Source organism: Antedon mediterranea, chromosome 7, assembly GCF_964355755.1.
Source record: "Antedon mediterranea chromosome 7, ecAntMedi1.1, whole genome shotgun sequence".
NCBI classification, from domain to species: Eukaryota; Metazoa; Echinodermata; class Crinoidea; order Comatulida; family Antedonidae; genus Antedon; species Antedon mediterranea.
The window spans coordinates 19062303-19084840 of NC_092676.1; the positions used below are offsets into that span (position 1 = coordinate 19062303).

Below are 22538 nucleotides of genomic sequence, written 5' to 3' on the forward strand. Positions count from 1 at the left end.
ATTAAATATTTTTTTCATCTCTTTTTTTTTTTTATTGTTCATTTTATTTTGTACATATAGATAATGTTTATGATATATTTCCCTGGTTGTTCTCTATTATTTCTTATTATTCATTCCAATTTTAAGAAAAACAAAACAAATCTTACTTTCGAATTAGTTAGTTTTAACATGTGATTGTTAATTGAAAGTATTTCGTCAATTATTTTGAAAAGAAATTTGAATTAATTATGAGACCTTGATTTGTATAAATTATAAATTATAACATTTTTTTATGTATGAACCTGATAGCGTATTTCAGTATAAATGAACCGCTGTCTACTTTATCAAACTAGTGTGTAATGTGCCAAATATTACGATAGTGATATGACTTCATCATGTCCAAATATAGGCACATCACATTTTTTGTCACATAAGGTTTGATAGTTTAGACACTGTTGTCTTGAAAAAAATAGACTTACTATTGGTGTTGGCCAACCTAAATTTCTTCAACCGTAGCAATTTTAAGGCCTATTCTAATTCACCCTAAAGCACCATTATAAAAGTGCCTAGTATACTATAGTTCCAATATAAAAGAAACACATACCAAACTACATCTTAAAACATTTCAATTTAAATAATTCGCTTTTATTTTCAAGGTTAGCTTTTTATTAAGCTCTGTCTACACTATCAAACTCGTTTGACAAAAAAAGTGTGATGTGCCCAAGTATACCCAAATATGGTAGTAGTATGACATCATCATGTCCATATATGAGCACATTACATTTTGATAGTGTAGTCAGTGCTTTAAAACTGGAAACATCAAAGTAATATATAATTATTTGTTTTGTCAAGAGAACACAGTTTAATTTACATTGATTAATTAACCAATGATACATGGTGACATGTACGATATTTAACTCTAATTTGTATGTTTCCTAAACAGGGTCACAACAGGAAACATACAGATAGCTATCAATGCTGTGATAGTAGTAGTTTATACAAATGTAGTACTTTTTCTAAACCACTTCCTAAATCTTAGTAGGCCTTTGCACACAGATTTACAATTTAGTTTGTTTATATTCACAGAAAAATATTTGCTGTGTACATTACAGTAGAACTCCTATTAAGAGGACACCTTCGGGAGTCAACAAAGTGTTCCTTAATAGAAGTGTCCCCTGAATAGGGCTCGCCCGTTGTGTTAAAAAATATTTCCCCTAATTCTTTTTAAGGGAAAGTGTCTCCTTAATAGGGGCGTCCTCTGGGAAGCTGTTTTTTTTTGTTTAAATAGAGGTTTGCTATAGTGTTAAAACATATTTCCTCAAATTTTTTTAAGGGAAAGTGTCCCCTTAAAAGGGGTGTCCCCTGGAAAGCTGTTTTTTTGTTTAATAGAGATTTGCCTTAGTGTTAAAACATATTTCCACTAATTCTTTTCAAGAAAAAGTGTCGATTGTTAGTGGGGGTGACCCCTGAATAAATGTATCCCAAAGGAGGCAGGGGCTCTGGCCTAGCAAACATTTAGGTACAGTGAGTCTTCTATGCCCTTTAGTTTCAATTTAAAATACATACTTTAAAATAATGATTAAATAGGCCTATCTTGATAACAATATAAAAGTAAAAGTATTAATATTAATTGATTAAACAGTAGCGTCGTTATATAATACATTTATAACTTGATTATTTGATGACAATATGAATAAAATATTATTTATTATTTTGATTCATACTTCGGTATATAAAGTGGTTAAAGTTTAAAAAACTTGCCACCAAAAGGCCAAAACGTGCAATAATAGTATTTTGTATTCATTTTAACATCTTGTTATCTGATATCTTTTTAATTACTGTTTTCCTCAAAATTTCTATTTCATATCAATGGTATCAGATAAAAAAAAATCATGAAACTCAGAATATTCAATGTCAAATTACAGAAGACATTTTTACTGTCAAATATTGTTTGGTTTTTTAAATAAAAAGTAAACTAAAAAAATATATATGAAAAAGTTGATTTGAAAAAAAAAATCCAGAATGTTTATTGTATAATGTAAAACCAAAATCATATACATTAAATAATATTCTCTTTTAAAATACAAAACCCTTTAAAAATATAAACAATGAACTAAAAATTAAACTAAAAAAATATATATGAAAAATTTTATTTGAAAAAAAAATCCAGAATGGTTATTGTATAATGTTCCAAAATCATATACATTAAATAATATTTCCCATTAAGACACAAACCCCCTTTAAAGATATAAACAATGAAATTATATAAACATATGACTTAATGTCAACAACGCTGCATAATTTATTAAATTTAATATAATTTGCAGAGAAATGCATACAAAACTACTACTATCACAGCATTGATATTCAAGATTTTTTGTTTAAATAATAATAATAATAATAATAATGGTTAGTTTGACATATATGTCATCGTTTATTAATACTAAAAATAACACAATTATTGTGTCACTTATTTCCTATGTATTTTTAGGACTTGTAGCTGAACAGTACAAACGTGCACTTTGCCAAATGCTATTATTTTGTTTTCAATGCTTTATAGGCATTTAGTTTTATTTTAATAATTTTATATTTATTTAGTTTTATTTTAAGATTCCATTATATTATATATATTATAGTGATTTATACAGCGCTTTTGACCAAATCGCTGTACAAAAAATAGAATTAAGTTTTAATTTATTTATTTTGGAAATTCCGATTATTTCTATTTTAGGCCTATTAGATGTATAACTTATAAATGTATTGCAACATTTTAGATCATATTGTTATATTAATATTTATTTTACTGTGCAATTTTTCAAAAAAAATTTTTAAATTGTGTGTGAGTTTTTAATATGTTATAATGGGTTGGCAAAGATGTTTTAAAACAGTTGATTGTTGATATTGTTAATGTCCATAAAGTTGTTCTTATTGTATACATTGTGTTTAGGAATGACTGTTTTTTTTTAACTGTAGGCCTAGCTAGAGGTCGTCATCATCATCACCACTATCGTCGTCATCCTCATCATCATTATCGTCATCATCATTAACATATTCATAATCTTCTTCATCATCGTCATCACCATCGTCATCATCATCGTCATCATAATCATCGTCGTCGATCATTATAACCATCATCGTCTTCGTCATCACCATCGTCATCAGCGTCATCATCATCATCCCAATCATCGTCATCATCATCATGGCTATCGTCATCACAATCACCATCGTCATCGTTATCATAATCGTCATCATCATCGCTATCATCGTCATCATCATCGTTATCATCGTCATCATCATCGCTATCATCATCATCGTCATCATCATCGCTATCATCGTCATCATCATCGTCATCGTCGTCATCACCATCGTCATCATCATCGTCATCTGTTGTCACAATCGTTTCCATAAGATTTTTAACAATGTTATTACAATTTTTTTAAACATAAGTGGGGATGACTGTGATATGGGTATTTTTAGTCGCGTGCAACGCGACTCTACAGCTCACTATGTCGGTCGGTCGGTCGGTAAACACAGTAACTTGCACGCGACTGCAGCCATGTATATGACCTTGATTCAAGACGGAATGGTTTCCAAACCGCCATTTGACCTTCTTGGCAGCAAACTACAGATCTTTATTATTGCCGCAGTACCAGTGTAATTACTATATCATCATTATGCCCCTTACATCAGTATCCCCACCCCACTCTGATGATGATGATGAAATAGCCTGATATTTATGTCATGATATTTATGTTACTCCTCAAACCTATATAACTATCCAACAGTGTATCACTGTGAGTGACAGTCTGTGCAAATACATTTGCAAGTGGAATAATTAACAATATTTAGCGCCAGCATCCGTCCGGTTGTTCTGTGCCTCATCATCAAGGCCACATCATAATACATTAGATAATTTGGCACGATATTACTCATGAACTTTCAACAACAAATGCATGATAGAAAGCTGAATTAAAACAAAATAGCATATAAATGACTAAAATGTAAATGGCGTCACAGGAACACAGCATAACATGGAACTACATAACAAGGAATGACAACATAATATATATACGTTAAATATTAAAATTAAAACAGTATAGTATATAAATGACTAACATAAACTGTTTTATGTTTTAGGTCGTCACAGGAATTTTAACTGCAGCAATATTGTGACTGATTTAAATTGGTGATTTTATTTTTTTTAGTTTAATTACTTATTCTGATGATCAGCCCAATCATATCATTTTCATTACAATAATTTCGCCAGTGTTTTTTTTTCTGACCTTTTACCGATTCATTAATGATGTACAGGATCGAGCAAATACATAATTTCCCCACACGCCCTTTTATTCGTTCTCTTCCTGAGTTAGAAACAAGGATTCTTTAAAACATTATGGTGAGTTTTCATTCACTATGGGTTAAGATGTATTGTCCCAAAATACATGAAAAATGACGATTAAAAAAAAGACTTTAAATACCGTAGGCCATTTCGCAGTTGAATAAAGTTAATCACTTCCGTAGAAAAAAAACTTTAAATAAAACAATTTTCACTTATAAAAAGACAAAATAAACGGTTAAATTCAACCAAAACCCATTGACTTCCAGCGTTAAATTACAGTTTTTCAGGTAAATATTTTTTTTTTCCAATTTTTGATCAAAATTAAACTATGATATGATTAAAATGATACTCAACAAAAACATATAAACAAATTATTTTTTTCAAGGGATCAATTATTTTTAATACTATTTTTTTTTAAAAGAAATACGGTACTAAGTTTAAAAATATTTTCCAGGAATCATATCAATCGAAACAATTCTGTATATTATTTACTTTTAAATATAGATTTTCATGAAATTATTTCCAACCCAAATAAATATAATTCCCCCAGGCGCGATCTCTTTCTCGCACGTCAACCATACCAACATTCGTATCATGATTTCTCATTAAAAGCAGCACAAACCATCAACTTTGAACACCAAATGTTTTTTATTCATTTAAATATTTTGAAGTTTTGCCTATGGCCATGATTTAGGCCTACAACTGTCTGTCTCGATGTTGAAAATAACAGTAGTTATGACGGCGTGAAACGGATGAAAACCTTGAACAAAATCAACAAACTCGCGCCACAAAAATCGACACCGCAGGCTAGCTGTCCAACCTCTGTAGTTTGCACCAATCAGCACGCAGCAAGTTCGCACAAATGAGTTACAACACAAATGGAATCATTGTTCGTGAAGTTATCTCGCACTATCGTGTTCAGGTTCGAACGTTTAGATAACTTTAAATTCGTACTTGTGTCTGAAATTCGCCACAGTACAGTTATTCTGATCGTACTGGTGGTTGTAAACTTTTGTTCGTTGCGGAGTTTGTATAACCATCTCATTAAACATTGATTGATTCAAAACTGTGTTCATTTATTGATGTCCTTTTCAGCTGTGATCCTCTGACAGACGTACTGATACATGTATTAAATTTATTATCCGGCAGCCATGTTAAGACTACTTCTATGTTTCTGTTTTCTTGGACTTGTAGTTGCTCAACGTCCCCTGAGACCCACAGGTAAGCAACCGTTTTTTTGTTATATATAACCAAAGGATAATAGAACAAAATAATAGTTTGTAACTTTCTACTTCATTTAAAATTCAGATTACCTATCTGTAAATAGGCTCATGGGATAATTGTCGAGGTGAAATCACCTTGGTATGGACATTTTAGATTTTCTCCCGATATTAAATACTTGGTTAATTTACTACTAAAGTATTGGTGGTTTTGACCATGCCAAGTCAATATAGACTTATTCCTGCATACAGCAACTGGTATGATGTGCAAAGCTCTGTCTACACTATAAAACTGAGTAGTTTGACAAAAACTTGTGATGCGCCAAAATATGGTAGTGATATTCTCAAATATGGTAGTGATATGACATCATCATGTCCATATATATGGGCACATCACATTTGTTGTCACATGAAATTTGATAGTGTAGACAGAGCTTTAATGAAGTCGACGTATGTATATTTGTATATACCGTATCAATGGTATTAAAAACGTTCGGTTTACAAAGTTACAAAGACCTAATATAATCGTGATTGCTGTTTACGTCACATGATAGAGTAAAATGTGGATGTCAAGATTAAAAGATAAAAATGTCCCACTAGTTATAATTAAGTTGTAGAGACGGGCGTAGATATCGTATTGAGTCCCATTACACCCCTGTTGCCTAGCTATCGTAAAAATGTCACGTTCATCGCATATCGATAATATAAATACAAAAAAACATCGTGTATATGAGGATATTTGTATTTTGATTCGTTGGTTTCTTGTACGATACATTACAGAATCAATTAATTATTCATTAATTAGCAAAAACAAATTTCAGTATGAAAAAAATCGGCAGTATAAAAAAAGTGTAATCATAGACAAACGCTTATAATACATCGGTGGGGGTGTGGCCTCACCATCTGAGCACCATAAAAAATATATAGATGCGCTGCTATTTTCGAGAAGGTAGGAGGAGTGGGGTCCAATTACCATTATGCATCAGGGTGGGTCGTCGTCGTTTTAAAACAAACTCGAATAAAAAACATGGCCTGACAATAATAAGTGAATTAGTACATTACAGGTGAATTTACTGTTGGATATGACATATCAAGCGTTTGAAATTTCAATTTTGAATCTTCATGTCTGATCGAATTAAATGTGAATTCAGCCTTTAGACGACGGGTGGACAATATTATGTATTGAAGAGTTGAAGGTCATGTGCTTAGCTTCTTGCAAGTTAAAAATGTATTGTCTCTCAAAACAAAAAATTGGAATAAGCCATTTTGTAGTTTTAATAACAGGGCCGTAGCCAGCATGAGGCAGACGAGGCGCTCGTCTCGTCTGAAATTTTCAATTTTCCCCACCCACCCTAACTCCCCAGCACACACAGATCGTCATGTTTTATAAAAAATTATATTTAAAGCATCTTTGCCTTGTCTTTTTTTACCTCTCGCTACGGCCTTGAGAAACGTTTGCCAAAGTAAAAAATGAACGAAAATATTGATTCCGAAAAAATACCAAAAACAATTTTAACCAGAACCCATTGACTTCCATAAATAATCTTCCGGGTTTTTTTTTGCTTAAAATTCCGTTTTATCTGGCAACATTTTCGTCATCCAATTTGTATTTAAAGGTAATAAACTTATTATATGTGACATTAAAATGGCCTATACATAGTAAAAGCCAAAAGCATCTGAAAATAAGAATATTAGACAATTATTATTGAATATTTTTAGATTAAAAATTCGTCAATATAGGCCTATTGCTAATCTATTGCTAAGCTTCTAGAATTAAACAATCGGACTGGAGCCAGAATTGAGTCTATGATCATCATTGAAGTCACGCATGTTAACAGTGTCATTACCAAATAGTTAAATCCCTCGTGATGCTTAAAGTAACAGAATAATAGTTTAGCTCAATTTAGTATGATCTGCGACCAAATATCCATATATAAGAATGTAATATTTAATCAATTAAAATTTCAAAATTACCGAAACAGCTCAGTAGCATCGCTATAACACCATTCTTACATTTGGAAGTTCTGCCAAGGACCTTTTGACGTCACTGGCTATGGGTGCCCGTCGATGGATGATTGAAATTGATCAATCGGATGCGTTGCCTATAATATTATTTTAACACACAACAAAAATTGGCATGTCAATCCAGACAATGGTAAACTAGACGTTGTCCATTAGGTTATTAGGTTCCAATCATTGTGACGTCCTGGTCACTTTCGAAAATAATCTGTAATTAGTTTTACAAATTGTGTGAACGCATGCCTAACATCACGATAGGCCTATAGTTAGCCCACGGAGATATTATACACCTTCATGCTAGACGCACACTGCCGTAGGTCAATATTCGTCAGTTTAGCTGCGCTCTCTTTAAAAACATACCAACCTGCCATGTATAATTAAAATAATCAAATTTATATTGAAACCACGTTAAGATATATTACTAATAATATTAGCGACTAATAATAATGAAAGCTTTTGTTATGGCATGCAATATTATGAATATTAATTATATCAAATATGCTTTAAATCCACTGGTCTAAAAATTAGCGGGAGTATCGTCAATTCTCTATTACTTTCAAATTTAACGAAAACATGGCAAAGAAATGGGATATGTAAAATACGCTGGTGCCTCGGGCCATCGCAGCAGGACAGTTTAGTAGTACTGTATAAACTACATGAAGTTCAATAATGGTCGAATGACCAGTTTAAATAGGCAATCCATTGAATAGTGTAATAGAATATTATAAGTTTAAGCGTCAGTTTGAAGTCATTAGATGCATGTAGACATAATTCGCAATGAACTTAAATTGAACTTTAAAAAAAAACTTAAAATTACAAGGTAAAGTTAGCACAATATACATTATCGCTATTAGTATATTAAATTGAAATTATAATTGTAATTTTTCAAACGAAGTTATTAGGGTGTCATATTATTTTAAATCAACTATGTGGAATGGTTTTGTTTTTTTACAAACGTTTCGGATGAAGTGCATTTAACACACACTATTTTTTAATCAATCAAAATTAATTTATTCCATAAAACTAATGTACAAAGATGTCATCAAAAGGTTATGGAAAAGGAAACTCAAAATAAGCAAAGCCTTTAAGCCGAGACGCTTAAAATACAATAAGGTAATAAGAAGTTATATCAATAACAACAAAAACAAGAATAAATTACATTAAAAAATGATAAATAGTGAAATAAGTTTGAAATTGAGATAAGTTGACCAATTTATTAATCCAACTGTATAGTTACACAACTCACATGCACAACACTTAAATAATATTAGGACAACACAGTGTAATTTTCTTATAAGCATTAAAAGAAAACATTAAATTGTAGGCCCAATGCTACTAGTGACCCCTACCTCAATTGCAATTACCCCATCCCATGTGACACCCTTGAAAGAACGGAAGGAATAATTAATAGAGCAATATTGTGTTTTCGCGGAAATAGTGTGATCATGGTCGCGCTGGTCTTGTCATGGTTGAAATGTCTTTTAGTTGCTTCTTTTTTCAGCATCAGAGGCAATCAGTTTCGTGTATTGCGAAAGGAAATTAACGTTGACTCTGTTCTGGTGATTTTTACTTGAAGATTTAATTGACTGGAATTATTGCAGAAAACATGATGGGAGCCGGCAAGATCCACTGCATGAACTCTGTTAAGCTTCGTGTAGGGACTTTTCATACAAATGATCCATAAAAGATCCTAAGATAACAAAAAAAAAAGAAAAGCAGAGGAATCATTTACACCAATCCGTTCTCCAGCATGTTGAAGCTCGCCGGAACAGTATTCACAGGAGCTCGAGTGAAAAAGGCATCTGTATATACTATCCTATCAAAATAAGAAGAAAAAAGATGTTAAGACAATTTTGTTAAATATCGATGGATGTTGCCTCTTTAATACATTCTCGCGCATACCCTACATTTGGATTTAACAGTATTTTTCTATTCCCACCCCCCCCCCCCCCCACCCAATGATTTTACGTCTCATCCGACTATTTAATACAATTTGAACATTAAGCCGCGTGTTTTACTGACTGGTCGCGTTTTACATTTGTAATTGGTACATTGGTACGTGATACTATCACAATAAATACAGTAATATTGCCTGGTGTGTTTTTGTGAACCTTTGTAAATCAGATATTATGCTTCAATTGAAAGAAAGAAATGAGATGTTGAGGTCAAAATAGTACACCACCAGTATCGAAATAATCAAATGTACATAAAAAGAGTATGTGAAAAATATAAACGGCATATTATCAATATAATCTTCAGCAATAATTAGTATACCGTGACCTACCTCAAACATGGTCAAATAATAATGTCATTGACTCCAACGTAAACCAATAAGCTTATAGATATCAGCCATATCTATCACTAAGCCAACACAAGTTGCATACCAGTTAATCAATTGATTAGCATGATATTATTCAATGATGTAATTTCGATGCTTTTAACAGACTGGGTTATCATGCAATATAACAAAAAATTGAATAAAAAATCATTAGATAATGGTAAGAAATTGTTGGGGCAAATATTCAGGCTGCGATAAATGTTTAAATCACACACAAAATATACACCGTGTAGTTTCAAAATTAGTTGATTGAACTGCGCATCATAGTGCAGTAGAATTGTTTGTGGGGGAGGGGGCGGGGTGTCACTCTCATTAGTTGATTGAACTGCGCATCATAGTGCAGTAGAATTTTTTGTGGGGGAGGGGCGGGGTGTCACTCTCAATATGGGGGACGCTTTTTCATGATAAACGAGAGGAAATATATGAAATAGCCAACCCCTCTTAATAGATTTCTTGTCAACATCAAGCTAGCTATAGTGATAGGCCTACTGAAAATTTAAGTTTTTGTCTTTTTGGTGGTAGACTTATTTGATCGGAATTGTAAGAATATCAAGTTTTAGTGCATTAATGTGGTTTTTTTTATGAAGACGAATAGTGTTTCGTGTATCTTGTATAATAAATAAATAATTGACGTTTTTAGCATTTTCACAATAGGAAAGTTTAGTAATAAGAACACCAGAGTAGTGTATATTATCATAACCCGGTTCTCACAACAGTGGTCTGCATTTACGTGGTTATATGGACATGCAACCTGAATAATTAGATTACACATGAGCATCTTCTTCGGCGATACAGGTGTTCCTCTCACGAAGGTGATTTCCAAAATCCCATATTTTGTAGTTTTAATAAAGTTATTCACTTCTGTAGAAAAAAAAACCCAAGGAAAATAATTATTTCACTTATAAAAAGTCAAAGAAAGGGTTAATTATAACCAAAAACTCATTGTCTGACAGACAATTTAAATATTTTTTTGCTTTAAATTACGTTTTTTCAGGTAAATATTTCATTTTTTCGATCCAGTTTTCGGTCAAAGTGAATAACTATTATGTGACATCAAATGACATATTCAACAAACATTTTTTAGGTGGACAATATATCCTTAAGAAAATGGATGCTAAAGGAGGAGTACATAGGCTTGCTATACCTTCAATATTTATTTACGTTCTTGTATGTTTTACAATCAAATTCATGTTTGACATATAGGCCTACAATGATGACAAAATCATTTACACCGTCACTGTGGCACGTGGTTACCAGGTAATGAATTACATGAAATATTAGGCAACATTAACTCGTGTATTAAGTATTAATGTTATAAGTAACTAAGCTCAGTATGTGGAATGAAAAAGATATGTAGGCCTACACTAACTGTTTTAAAAGTTGGCACCGTAGGCGACCTGAGTATATAGGCGTATCATGACCATTATTATCTCCCTGGACGCAATATGATATTGTAGGCTATATAACTTCTATTTTATATCAGGTCATACTCTATACAACCAAACCACTACATTTTTGTAAGAACACGTTTATAACACATTTAAAATACAGTAATTTGGAGGTATGTATATGTATATGCAATGGATATTTATATTAAATTTCATTCAAGAAACATTTCTTTCAATTTACAAATAAATTATGAGATTAAAACTTTTAAAAGAAAGAAGTGTCTATAAAAAAATGCTAATAAATTTCTTTAAGTTATGAAAGTGGCAAAGTCCCAAAAAGTAAAATCAAATGGTAAAACCAATTGAAACTTGTGTAGGGAAGGCCATAAGTAAAGTTAATATATTTCTAATAGCGTGGTTCCCACTAGCGACGCAACGCAATGACGTAACGCAACGCAAGTGAATTGACCAATCACAAGCGATGGCTTATTCGCTTGTGATTGCTAACTGTCTATAACTTCGCTTGTCATTGGTTAAAACGCTTGCGTTGCGTTTACGTCCTTGCGTTACGTTCTAGTGGGAACCAAGCTTTAACAAGCAAGACACACAAACAGAACACACGACGAAAACAACAATTTACATATTAAATACCATAATATAAATGCGTCTTAAATCAAATTATATAATACATAATAAATATCGTATATTTTATATCCCTACATTTTTTAATAGACCCCCTGTAGCAATTTTATCAATTATGTAAATATTTTATTTAGAAAGCGATCACTTATTTCTTGGTGAAAGTAAAGATTGGTTCTCACAACGCAACGCAAGGGCGTAAGCCGCAACGCAAGCGAACAATAAAATCAGCAATGGATTATTCGAACACGTCGCTTGCTTGCGCATTGTGTCCTTACGTACGTTGCGTCCTGGTGGGAAGAACTAAACTGAACCCGTGTTGCAACGTATTCATCACCAATTTATTTTCTCTGTTGCTTTACAGCATGTATGAAGGAGTATATGAAACAGAACAACTGCACGAAGAAGTGGAGACCCGTATGTGCGAGCAATTCAGCAAGTTATAGAAACAAGTGCGAAATGGAGGCGTACCGAAATTGCGAATCAAGATTTATATACCAAATGCACGACGGAACTTGTGGAATTGGTACGAACTAGTATCTTAGTATGATATGGTATAAATAACTCGAAATCTATATAATAATGTAAATTCGCCTGGGGTGGTTGAAAGAGGAATGGAGTAGTAGGAAGGGCTATGTATGTCTGTTAGAAACATCAGCAACCGAAATTGATTTTGTTTTCATGAATTTTAATCCACATAATTACATTGGCCTACTTTATAAATATGCCGATTCCATCTTTTCAGCACCTTTTAAATGCATGAAAACTTGCTGACAACTGATATTCTTACAATTTGTAAAACTAGGTGAAATATTAACAAACAGGTTAAATAGTTCATGTCCTACTTTAGTTTACGGTATCAAAAACAAAGGATTTGTATTTAAAGTTAAAGGAATGTTCGGTGCATTCTAAGCGTACCCGGATCTACGTACCCTTAGGCTTGCATTGTAGGCAAATATGTCATCCTCATGTTTTCTGCGGTACCGCAATAAACTGTGCTATCTGTGGTGAAGCACAGTGGTCAACAATTACAATAATCTAAAAATGTACAATTTGACGTCACGTTTTATATAATACAGTATTGTATTGCTTTTCATTTGTAGGTCAGCAGACATCATGCAAATCTGGTAGTTCGTGGTATAAGTATAGCGAGGTGGCAATAGGAAAATGCGGACAACCCTGGTATGTATATCATATCTTAAGAAATATACATTTATGGTTCATAACTTCTTTTAAAAAGTTTCTTTTCGATCATCATTCGTTTAACTTGGAATGAACAACTGTATCCTGTTTGGTATACAGTATTTCTATATATATTTTTTGCGGTACCTAATTTTATGGAATAAAATTGATTTTGATGAAATATCTCATTATTTTTTTATATAGTTTTTGTGCAGGTGGTAAAAAACGATGGGCTTGTGTATACTGCTGTAAGTATCATTAATAATGTGTTCTTTTAACCTGTTCCATAAAAACATATTCCGTCAACCTTCAGATATATCATTATTAGTATTGAACCCACTCCTATGGGACATTCCTATTTAGGGGGCACTCCCATTAAGGGGATATTTAGCAAACGAAGAGCATACATGCCCAGGGGGCTTATTTTTGAAAAGAAGTCCATCTCAAAAAAAAGCCCCCTGTACGTCTATGGTTTGCAAAAGTAATCTAGAAAAGAAGCCCACTTGGCTTTTTTTTAAAGATAAGCTGCGTTTGAATGTCAATTTAGGTAATGGAAATGTGCATGTGCATGTAAATGTGTTTATCTTTATAATATCAGTATATTAATTGACTTCAAATCCTAAATTATCTCAACAGTCTAAATATCTTACAGTCAACCCCCTATTCAGGAGACACTCCTACTCAGAGGCCATCCCTATTAAGAGGACACTTTGTTGGGTCTCGAAGGTATAACATGGATGCTACTGTATTAAACGTTTTAACTTGTTCTTTGACAGATAACGAAGGTTTTGATGAATGTGTTACAGACGATTGCGGAGAGGTGCCGCCATTTTGTCCATACGGCAGGATGCGTAATAGTAAAGGTTGTCTAACGTGCGAGTGTTTACCAAACTATAGTTTTTTTCTACGCACATTTTACTGGCACATGTATACAAAATAAAGAATGAAAAACTCAATGCCCTTACTATGCTTATCATGTGCAGCTCTTAAAATAAAAATTTAGAATGGCGTAAAAAATGAATGGATCGTCGTCGTAGTCATAGTATCTATGCAATTATTACGATACGCCGTAGTTACGTTGGCCAATAATACTATTTTTATGACACAGTACAGTTACCGCAAAATTACCGCACCTAAATACACAGTGAAGTGTGTTTTAAGCTTGGTTCCCACTAGGACGCAACGCAAGGACGTAACGCGACGCATATTAATTTGACCAATCACAAGCGATGGATCATTTGAAGAGTAGTCGTTTGTGATTGGTCGACTTGCTTGCGTTGCGTCTTAGTGGGAAAAAACCTTTATAATGTAAACATTATGTTATTATAAGTTGCGTGGACATAATATTTAAAGTTAAAAAGTCAAAAAGCGAAATCATACGTGCTGAGGTAAAGTTATATTTAATTATCCATATAGAAATAAATGTACTTTTTTCTTCACGTATCATCAGCAAACTGTAACTCTTAAGTATCTAATTGTAAAAATACTTCTAAGTGTAACTTATCATATGATTGGTTGATACAGTATCACGTGCTGTACATTATTAGGTGTTTAATTACACATTCAGGTGGTAAATTGCATATTCAGTTATGTTAAGAAAATGTACTGTTTCTCGTTTAAAAACCAACGTGTAGTGTGCGTCAATTATAACGGCTCTAATACCAGGCAAGCTCAGATTCCCGCCGAGAGCCTAGTGCCTTCGACATTTACAGTAAGTGTGTTATGAGATAAATACATGTTTATGAGTGGAATCGATAGAGTATTTGCATTCGTTAAAGTTGTACGTTTATTAAACTCGGTCCTGCCTTGAAAAAAAAAGACCACCAGCAGCTCACTTTTCTCCATGACAATATTTTCTATCTTTTTGTATAATGTACTTCTGTGTATGTATTGGATTTTGTAGCTAATAAAATATGTATAGAATATGCTGCAGTTTAAAGTAGAAATTACAACATAAAAAGTAGGTTGTTACGTAAAATTATAATATTCTTCCTTGTTTATCGATGTTTGTGTATTATAGATTTAGCAATGACGGTGGAGTAGGTACACATTATTCTTAGCCTACCGTATGTCAGAGTATTGGATTGATAGTAGATTCCTTACCGTATGTCAGAGTATTGGATTGATAGTAGATTCCCTACCGTATGTCAGAGTATTGGATTGATAGTAGATTCCCTACCGTATGTCAGAGTATTGGATTGATAGTAGATTCCCTACCGTATGTCAGAGTATTGGATTGATAGTAGATTCCCTACCGTATGTCAGAGTATTGGTTGATAGTAGATTCCCTAACGTATGTCAGGGTATTGGATTGATAGTAGATTCCCTACCGTATGTCAGAGTATTGGATTGATAGTAGATTCCCTACCGTATGTCAGAGTATTGGATTGATAGTAGATTCCCTACCGTATTTCAGAGTATTGGTTGATAGTAGATTCCCTACCGTATGTCAGAGTATTGGTTGATAGTAGATTCCCTACCGTATGTCAGAGTATTGGATTGATAGTAGATTCCCTACCGTATGTCAGAGTATTGGATTGATAGTAGATTCCCTACCGTGTGTCAGAGTATTGGATTGATAGTAGATTCCCTAACGTATGTCAGAGTATTGGATTGATAGTAGATTCCCTAACGTATGTCAGAGTATTGGTTGATATTAGATTCCCTACCGTATGTCAGAGTATTGGTTGATAGTAGATTCCCTACCGTATGTCAGAGTATTGGATTGATAGTAGATTCCCTAACGTATGTCAGATCAACTGCCCACATCCAAAAGCCAAGCTCAACAACGTTGATATAGGCCTACTTATAAAAAAATGTTTATAATGTAAATAAACGAATTATACCAATCGTTGTGTAAACCCCAACCATTCTTACCAAACGGTCTCAGATTTGTAGTGGACCGTAGTAAATAATAAGCTTTTAATATTGTATATAATTGTGCGCATGCTCTTTTATAAATACTCTCTCAAGTGATCAAAGTTTATTATTATTTGAACAGTATTATAAACATAAAAAAAAAGATGTTGTTGTTGTACTTGATATGATTGATGGGAACTCGGAGGGCGTGGAGAAGAGTAGATGGGAATGATAATATGATGTGATGAATAATGACGACCTATTCGTTTTATATTGTACGAGACATATAGACATGTATAACAATACGAATGAATATGCCATATATGGATTTACTTTAATCTCTTTCTTTTTTATTATTCTTACAATTTATAACTTATTTATCGTACGAGTGATTATAAAATGTCAATTCCAAACAAACAGAACCGTAAACTGGTGACGATATAGAGGGCGTACAGTTGAATAATCCATGCGCATCGAAACTGCGCATAGTATACGCTACCATGCAACCATCGAAAACAACAGTCTGACTGAGTTTTTGTTATCAACTGCAGTGTTTACTCTTTTTTATGAAGTAAAATAACGTATTTCAGACATAGACATTTGTTTTTTAACACATATATTATACGTAAGTAAAATTAATTTTCTAATAGTAGTTTTTAACTTGTATTTGCTTGCTAAAGTCTAGGCCGCTCGGTCAGGCGAATAAAGAGAGACGAGCTAGGGTCTTAGGGAGCATATAGGCCTAGCTAGGCCTATGCTAGGGGTGGGAGCACTTTTTATTAGGAAAGAAGCTTAGGGGGCTAGCGAGAAAAGCACAGTGTGAAGAAAGTGGAAGGATCGATAAGATATTGATTATATTGATAATTGATTGCAAGCTTGGTTGATTTTCCTAATTTACTACAGTATATAGAAATATAGGCCTATCCAATCATACATTTACACGTTGGTAGATTTATGATTAATAATAATTATATTAATATTAATAAATAATGAACTTGAAAAATTGAGTTTACTTTATTAAATTTATTTATTTTGATAAATAATTTACTGTATATATTCGGGCGCCTTTATTCGAGAAACGTGTTTATTCATATGCATGCATTAATTAATACGATATTTGAACACATTTTTTTAAATTTTGACGTAAAGAATACTTTTTACACTTTTTTTAAAACATATATTTATTTAATCAAATTGCTGTAAGCCCTACTACTACATACAGCCAAAATTTCTTTGAATTTTTTAATACAAATTGTATGTTTATTCTTATCTTTAATATATTTTTTTTATGTTCTATTTTTTTTTTCTTTCGCTGTATACTTTTTACACTTTTTGTTGACATACAGTAGGCCTAGGCCTAATCTATTTAAATAAAATTGCTGTAGTTCACTCTACATCCAAAATTTCTTTGTATTTTTATGAAGAATTTTTTTCGTATCTTATAAAATCCAGGCCAACTGATAGAGGTTGTAGCCTATATTTATTACTGTATATATTATTATTAGGTCTACCTGTATTTTCTTTTTGCTGAGTGTTGGTTTAAGACCAAGGCTATATCTATCTTATCTACTCCTGCAAACAATATTAATACAACACTATCTACAGTATATATATATGAAAGTGTAATAGGCCTATACAGTCAAGGAGAAAGTAGTTTAATTCCTCAATGTAAACAGATAGTAAGTAAATATGTAAAGCTTGGTTCACACTACTACAGTAGGACATAACACAAGAACAATACTGTAAAATACAATACATGAATCACTTTTATTCTTGCCAATAACACTTCTTTATTTAAGTTCTTGTTTAAACTCAGTTATATTTCATAAAACATTTTACATTACAGGAACTTCTTAGTTAAAGACATACATGACTTCTAATCTAAATCATATTTGATTTTTTTTCTTTAAAAGAATGCCTGCCGTTGGAGATGATACGCCAATGTACTGCTCTCAACAGATCAACATTCCACCAGAACTACCAGATATCTTAAAACAATTCACAAAAGCTGCAATCCGAACACAACCAACTGATGTGCTTCAGTGGTCATCTGCGTAAGTTTAATGATAAGCTCTGTCTACATGGACACAATACTGTATATATATTACTACCATATTTGGGCACATTACACTTTTTTGTCAAACTAGTTTGATTGTGTAGACAGAACTTAATTCACAAATCACATCAATTTTGTTTGTAAATTTAATGTTAAGCCATGTCTACATGGACAAGATGATGTCATTATTACTACCACATTTAGGCATGTCACATGTTTTTTGTCAAAGTACTTTGATAGTGTAGACTGAGCTTAATTCACATCAATTTTTATTCTACTGGATAGAGTCTTACTAAAATGACCACATTTTATATTTTTGAATCTATATTGTGTGTTATAGTGCAATAGCACAGTAGATACACACACTCCATCTTCTCTTCTTGTTTGCCCATATGTAGCCTCAGACCCAAGGTAGAATTATATATTAACATGCATCCCATGGTCCAGGTTTCAATCCTGGCCTACAGTAGTGCCAGGTTTGTGACTCGCAACTTTTTCAACTCCACTCCGTAAGCCTTAAATTAGACATAGTTTATAAGCATGACAAGTTATCAAATAGTTTATCTATCCTGTAATTTACGAGTTGCTCACTGTTGGATGCGTATGAAATAAAAAAAAAAAAATATTTTTCTTATTTTAGATATTTTAATGCACTTTCAAGTGGTGAGACACCTCCTGTCAAGGAGAGGCTTGAAATGCCAGTAGCAACACAGAAGACAGATACTGGCATCACACCAGGAATACTATCGGTATTAAATCGACAGGTACAAACAAACTGGTTATTGAATGTAATAAATAATATTTATCCAGAAAAAACAAAGAACCCCACTCTCCCAATGAAGACTTGTTATAAGACTTTGTGTAGCATGTCTTGTTTATGTTTATTCTCTGAACTCCATTGCCACATTTGAAAAACAGTGAATGAACACTTTTGGCAATTCTTGAGTAATTTGGAAATATTATAGAGGCAATAGTGTATATACAGTTGCATTAAAGATACTGTATTGTCCCACTGAAAATATATTTTTTTACATGTTTTTGTTGAATATGCCATTTAAATGTCACATTGGTTATTCACACAAAAATTGGATGAAAAAAAATTATTTTCCTTAAAAAACTAATTTAAAATAGTCAAATTTACTGAAAGTAAATGGGATTTTGGTTAGATTTAACGGTTTTATTTTGTCTTTATAAGTGAAAACATTTTTTTTTTTCTGCGGAAGTGATTAACTATATTAAAACTGCAAAATGGCCTATTCAAAGTCTTTTGGGGACAATATATTTAAGCACAAGTCTGTACTTTCATATTAATTTTAGTATTTCTGTTTTTCTTCTGAAGCTTGGACCCAAAAAAATGTGCACACTGACAGAACTTGAAAAGAAATGGAGAGACATGTGTTTGCCAAAAGAAAAACTGTACAGTTTAATCCAGCTAGGCAGCTTTGGTGAAGACATTGAGTGGTTGAAATTCTTTGGCTTGGCTTGCTCAGCATTAGGTGGTGTAAGTATAACGTGCGTTTTTCACATTCATCTCTGGAGAGTCTGTCCGGAGTGCTTGAGTACCATTCATGTTAAAGGTCTGAGAGACCCATTCGGCATCAATCCTGCAACGCCAGAGTTTTTCCAATAAAAAAAAAGCGCAAATATTTCAAGTATTTAAATACAAATAAATGTTCGAGATGTGACCCTAAGCAACACCTGCGTTTAGTTTGTAGGCCTATATTCTGACGTCGGATTTCATTCAGCTGTTCAACTCTGGTGTTTTTGTTATTAATGAGAAATCTTATCTTTTTATTTATTTTTATTTCTTTTATTATATTTATAGATGTACTCTAACAAAACAAAAATGTTAACTTCTCAATATTTTATTTATTTTACTTAAATAAAATATTGAAGTTAACATTTTTGTTTTACAAAACATTAGTTAGTTATTTTGTGTAATATTGTATAACTTGGAATGTAGAGCTGTAGTTTCAAAATTTGCAAAGCATTTTATATGAATTAAGTTCAAAATTTAGTTCATGAGGTGTAGTGCTTAATTTTCAATATTGGTAGTGGTGGTATATGAACTGAATGCTGGTAATCAATATTTTACATAATTTGATCTGGTTACTAGTTGTCATAGTAACTAGAATAAGTTCATTAATAAGAAGAATAGGATTGCAGTAAATCAATATGTTTTTATACTAAATGTATTATTATAAATTGATTATATTTCTTCAAGAAAATATACTTCAAATTATTGGTTTTGAGTAATGTACATTTGTAGATTAATAACTTGCCTGAGACATGGCTGAGAAAATTAGAAAAAGCCACATAATAAGTATTATAATTAACATTATTTTGACTTTTTATATCTTTTGCAACAACAAAAAAGATTATAATTCTTCAAGAAAATATACTTCAAATTATCAGTTTTGAGTAATGTACATTTGTAGATTATTAACTTGCCTGAGACATGGCTGAGAAAATTAGAAAAAGCCACATAATAAGTATTATAATTTAACATTATTTTGACTTTTTGTATCTTTTGCAACAACAAAAAAGATTATATTTCTTCATGAAAATATACTTCAAATTATCAGTTTTGAGTAATGTACATTTGTAGATTAATAACTTGCCTGAGACATGGCTGAGAAAATTAGAAAAAGCCACATAATAAGTATTATAATTAACATTATTTTGACTTTTTAAATATCTTTTAAAGAAAAAATATTTACACTTTGACCAAAAATTGGATCGACAAAAAAAATGTATTTACCTATTAAACAACTGTAATTTAAAGCAAAAAATGGTCAAATTCACTGCCAGCCAATGGGTTTTTGGTTGAATTTAACCATTTATTTTGTCATTTTATAAGTGAAAACATTAGTTTTTTTTTCTTTTTATTTTCTACGGAAGTGATTAACTTATTAAAACTACAAAATAACATATTCAAAGTCTGATTTAACTAATCTTCATTTTTCATGTTTTTGAAGGACAACACATCTTTAAGTTTTTCCTACTGTAAAATTAATTCTAGTAATATTTTATCTCCATAGAATATTACAACAGCAATGAAAACTGTTTGTGAAATCTTAACAAGAGACGCCGAGGGTGGCGCTGCTCGTATTCCATTCGAGCGATTCAAAGAACTGTATACGTATCTTGCACAGATTGACGGAGAGATCTCAGAGGAACAAACAGAAAGCGTTTACACCTACCTCCAATATCATGTGTAAGTTTCTTATGCTCTGCTTTGTGAGCCATGTCCCAACTATCTATCCATGGTATCTGTCAGTGACATAGTGTGCTTTGTGAGCCATGTCCCAACTATCTCTCCATGGTATCTGTCAGTGACATAGTGTGCTTTGTGAGCCATGTCCCAACTATCTATCCATGGTATCTGTCAGTGACATAGTGTGCTTTGTGAGCCATGTCCCAACTATCTATCCATGGTATCTGTCAGTGACATAGTGTGCTTTGTGAGCCATGTCCCAACTATCTATCCATGGTATCTGTCAGTGACATAGTGTGCTTTGTGAGCCATGTCCCAACTATCTATCCATGGTATCTGTCAGTGACATAGTGTGCTTTGTGAGCCATGTCCCAACTATCTATCCATGGTATCTGTCAGTGACGTAGTGTGCTTTGTGAGCCATGTCCCAACTATCTATCCATGGTATCTGTCAGTGACATAGTGTGCTCTGTGAGCCATGTCCCAACTATCTATCCATGGTATCTGTCAGTGACGTAGTGTGCTTTGCATGGTTGCGATGGTTTACAGGACATGCCACTAGGCTACACACATATCAAAATGGTATTATTGAAGCATATGCATGCAAAGGATGACTGTTAGACTTGATAGCTGCATAGTTGTCATATGAAAACAAAAGTGTTGTTTTGAACAAAGAAACTCCAATTCTTTGGTGATGACACGTAAAGTAGCTTTACTGCAAAGCAAACCTCTCAAATATATTTTTATTTTTACCTTTCTATACATTCGGCCACATTCCATGAAATTAACAAGGGACAACACTATAGCTGACCAATATTAAGGGTACACCATTATACAGGAGATACTATGTTGTGTCCTGAAAGTGTCCCTTTAATCAGTGTTTACTGTATTCCTTATGTGAATCAAATGACAGGTATGCAAATTGAAAATTCTATTTGTTTTTTACAGTGATAAACAAGAAGGCATGGTCCAACCAAGGAATTTTCTAAGTCAAGACTGCCCGAAACTTGGCCCATAAAAAAAACACTAACATATTCTTATCATTGTAAAAAACATGACCGGCAAACTTTACTTATTCATATTTCAACAAATAGCAACTGAATGGTTTTTTTTGTAAAGAATGTTATTTCTCATAAAAAAGATAATTTTCTTTATAAAGCATTTTTATCAGAATTGTTTTAAACTACATTTTTAACCAAAAAATTGTTTTTTATTGTTTTTAATTTCATAATCTTTATTTGAAAATGATATTGTTGTTTTACTGTCAGGGTAAAAACAAATTTAGTTTTAATAAGATCTTAT

At 32.4% G+C, this 22538-nt stretch overlaps 2 protein-coding genes across 2 annotated transcripts; both read left to right on the plus strand.

Moving 5' to 3' along the window:
- The first annotated feature begins 5143 nt into the window (after positions 1–5143).
- Positions 5144–16257, plus strand: LOC140055120 (uncharacterized). Its single transcript, XM_072100335.1, has 5 exons — positions 5144–5539; positions 12287–12448; positions 13026–13104; positions 13309–13352; positions 13881–16257. Exons 1-5 carry the CDS (start codon positions 5470–5472, stop codon positions 14042–14044), a joined length of 519 nt encoding a protein of 172 aa, XP_071956436.1. The 5' UTR covers positions 5144–5469; the 3' UTR covers positions 14045–16257.
- A 198-nt stretch (positions 16258–16455) lies between these two features.
- LOC140054411 (ropporin-1-like protein) lies at positions 16456–22520 on the plus strand. The gene is made up of 6 exons (XM_072099387.1): positions 16456–16588; positions 17877–18017; positions 18660–18783; positions 19359–19520; positions 21061–21236; positions 22185–22520. Exons 2-6 carry the CDS (start codon positions 17878–17880, stop codon positions 22252–22254), a joined length of 672 nt encoding a protein of 223 aa, XP_071955488.1. The 5' UTR covers positions 16456–16588; position 17877; the 3' UTR covers positions 22255–22520.
- Positions 22521–22538: the final 18 nt, after the last annotated feature.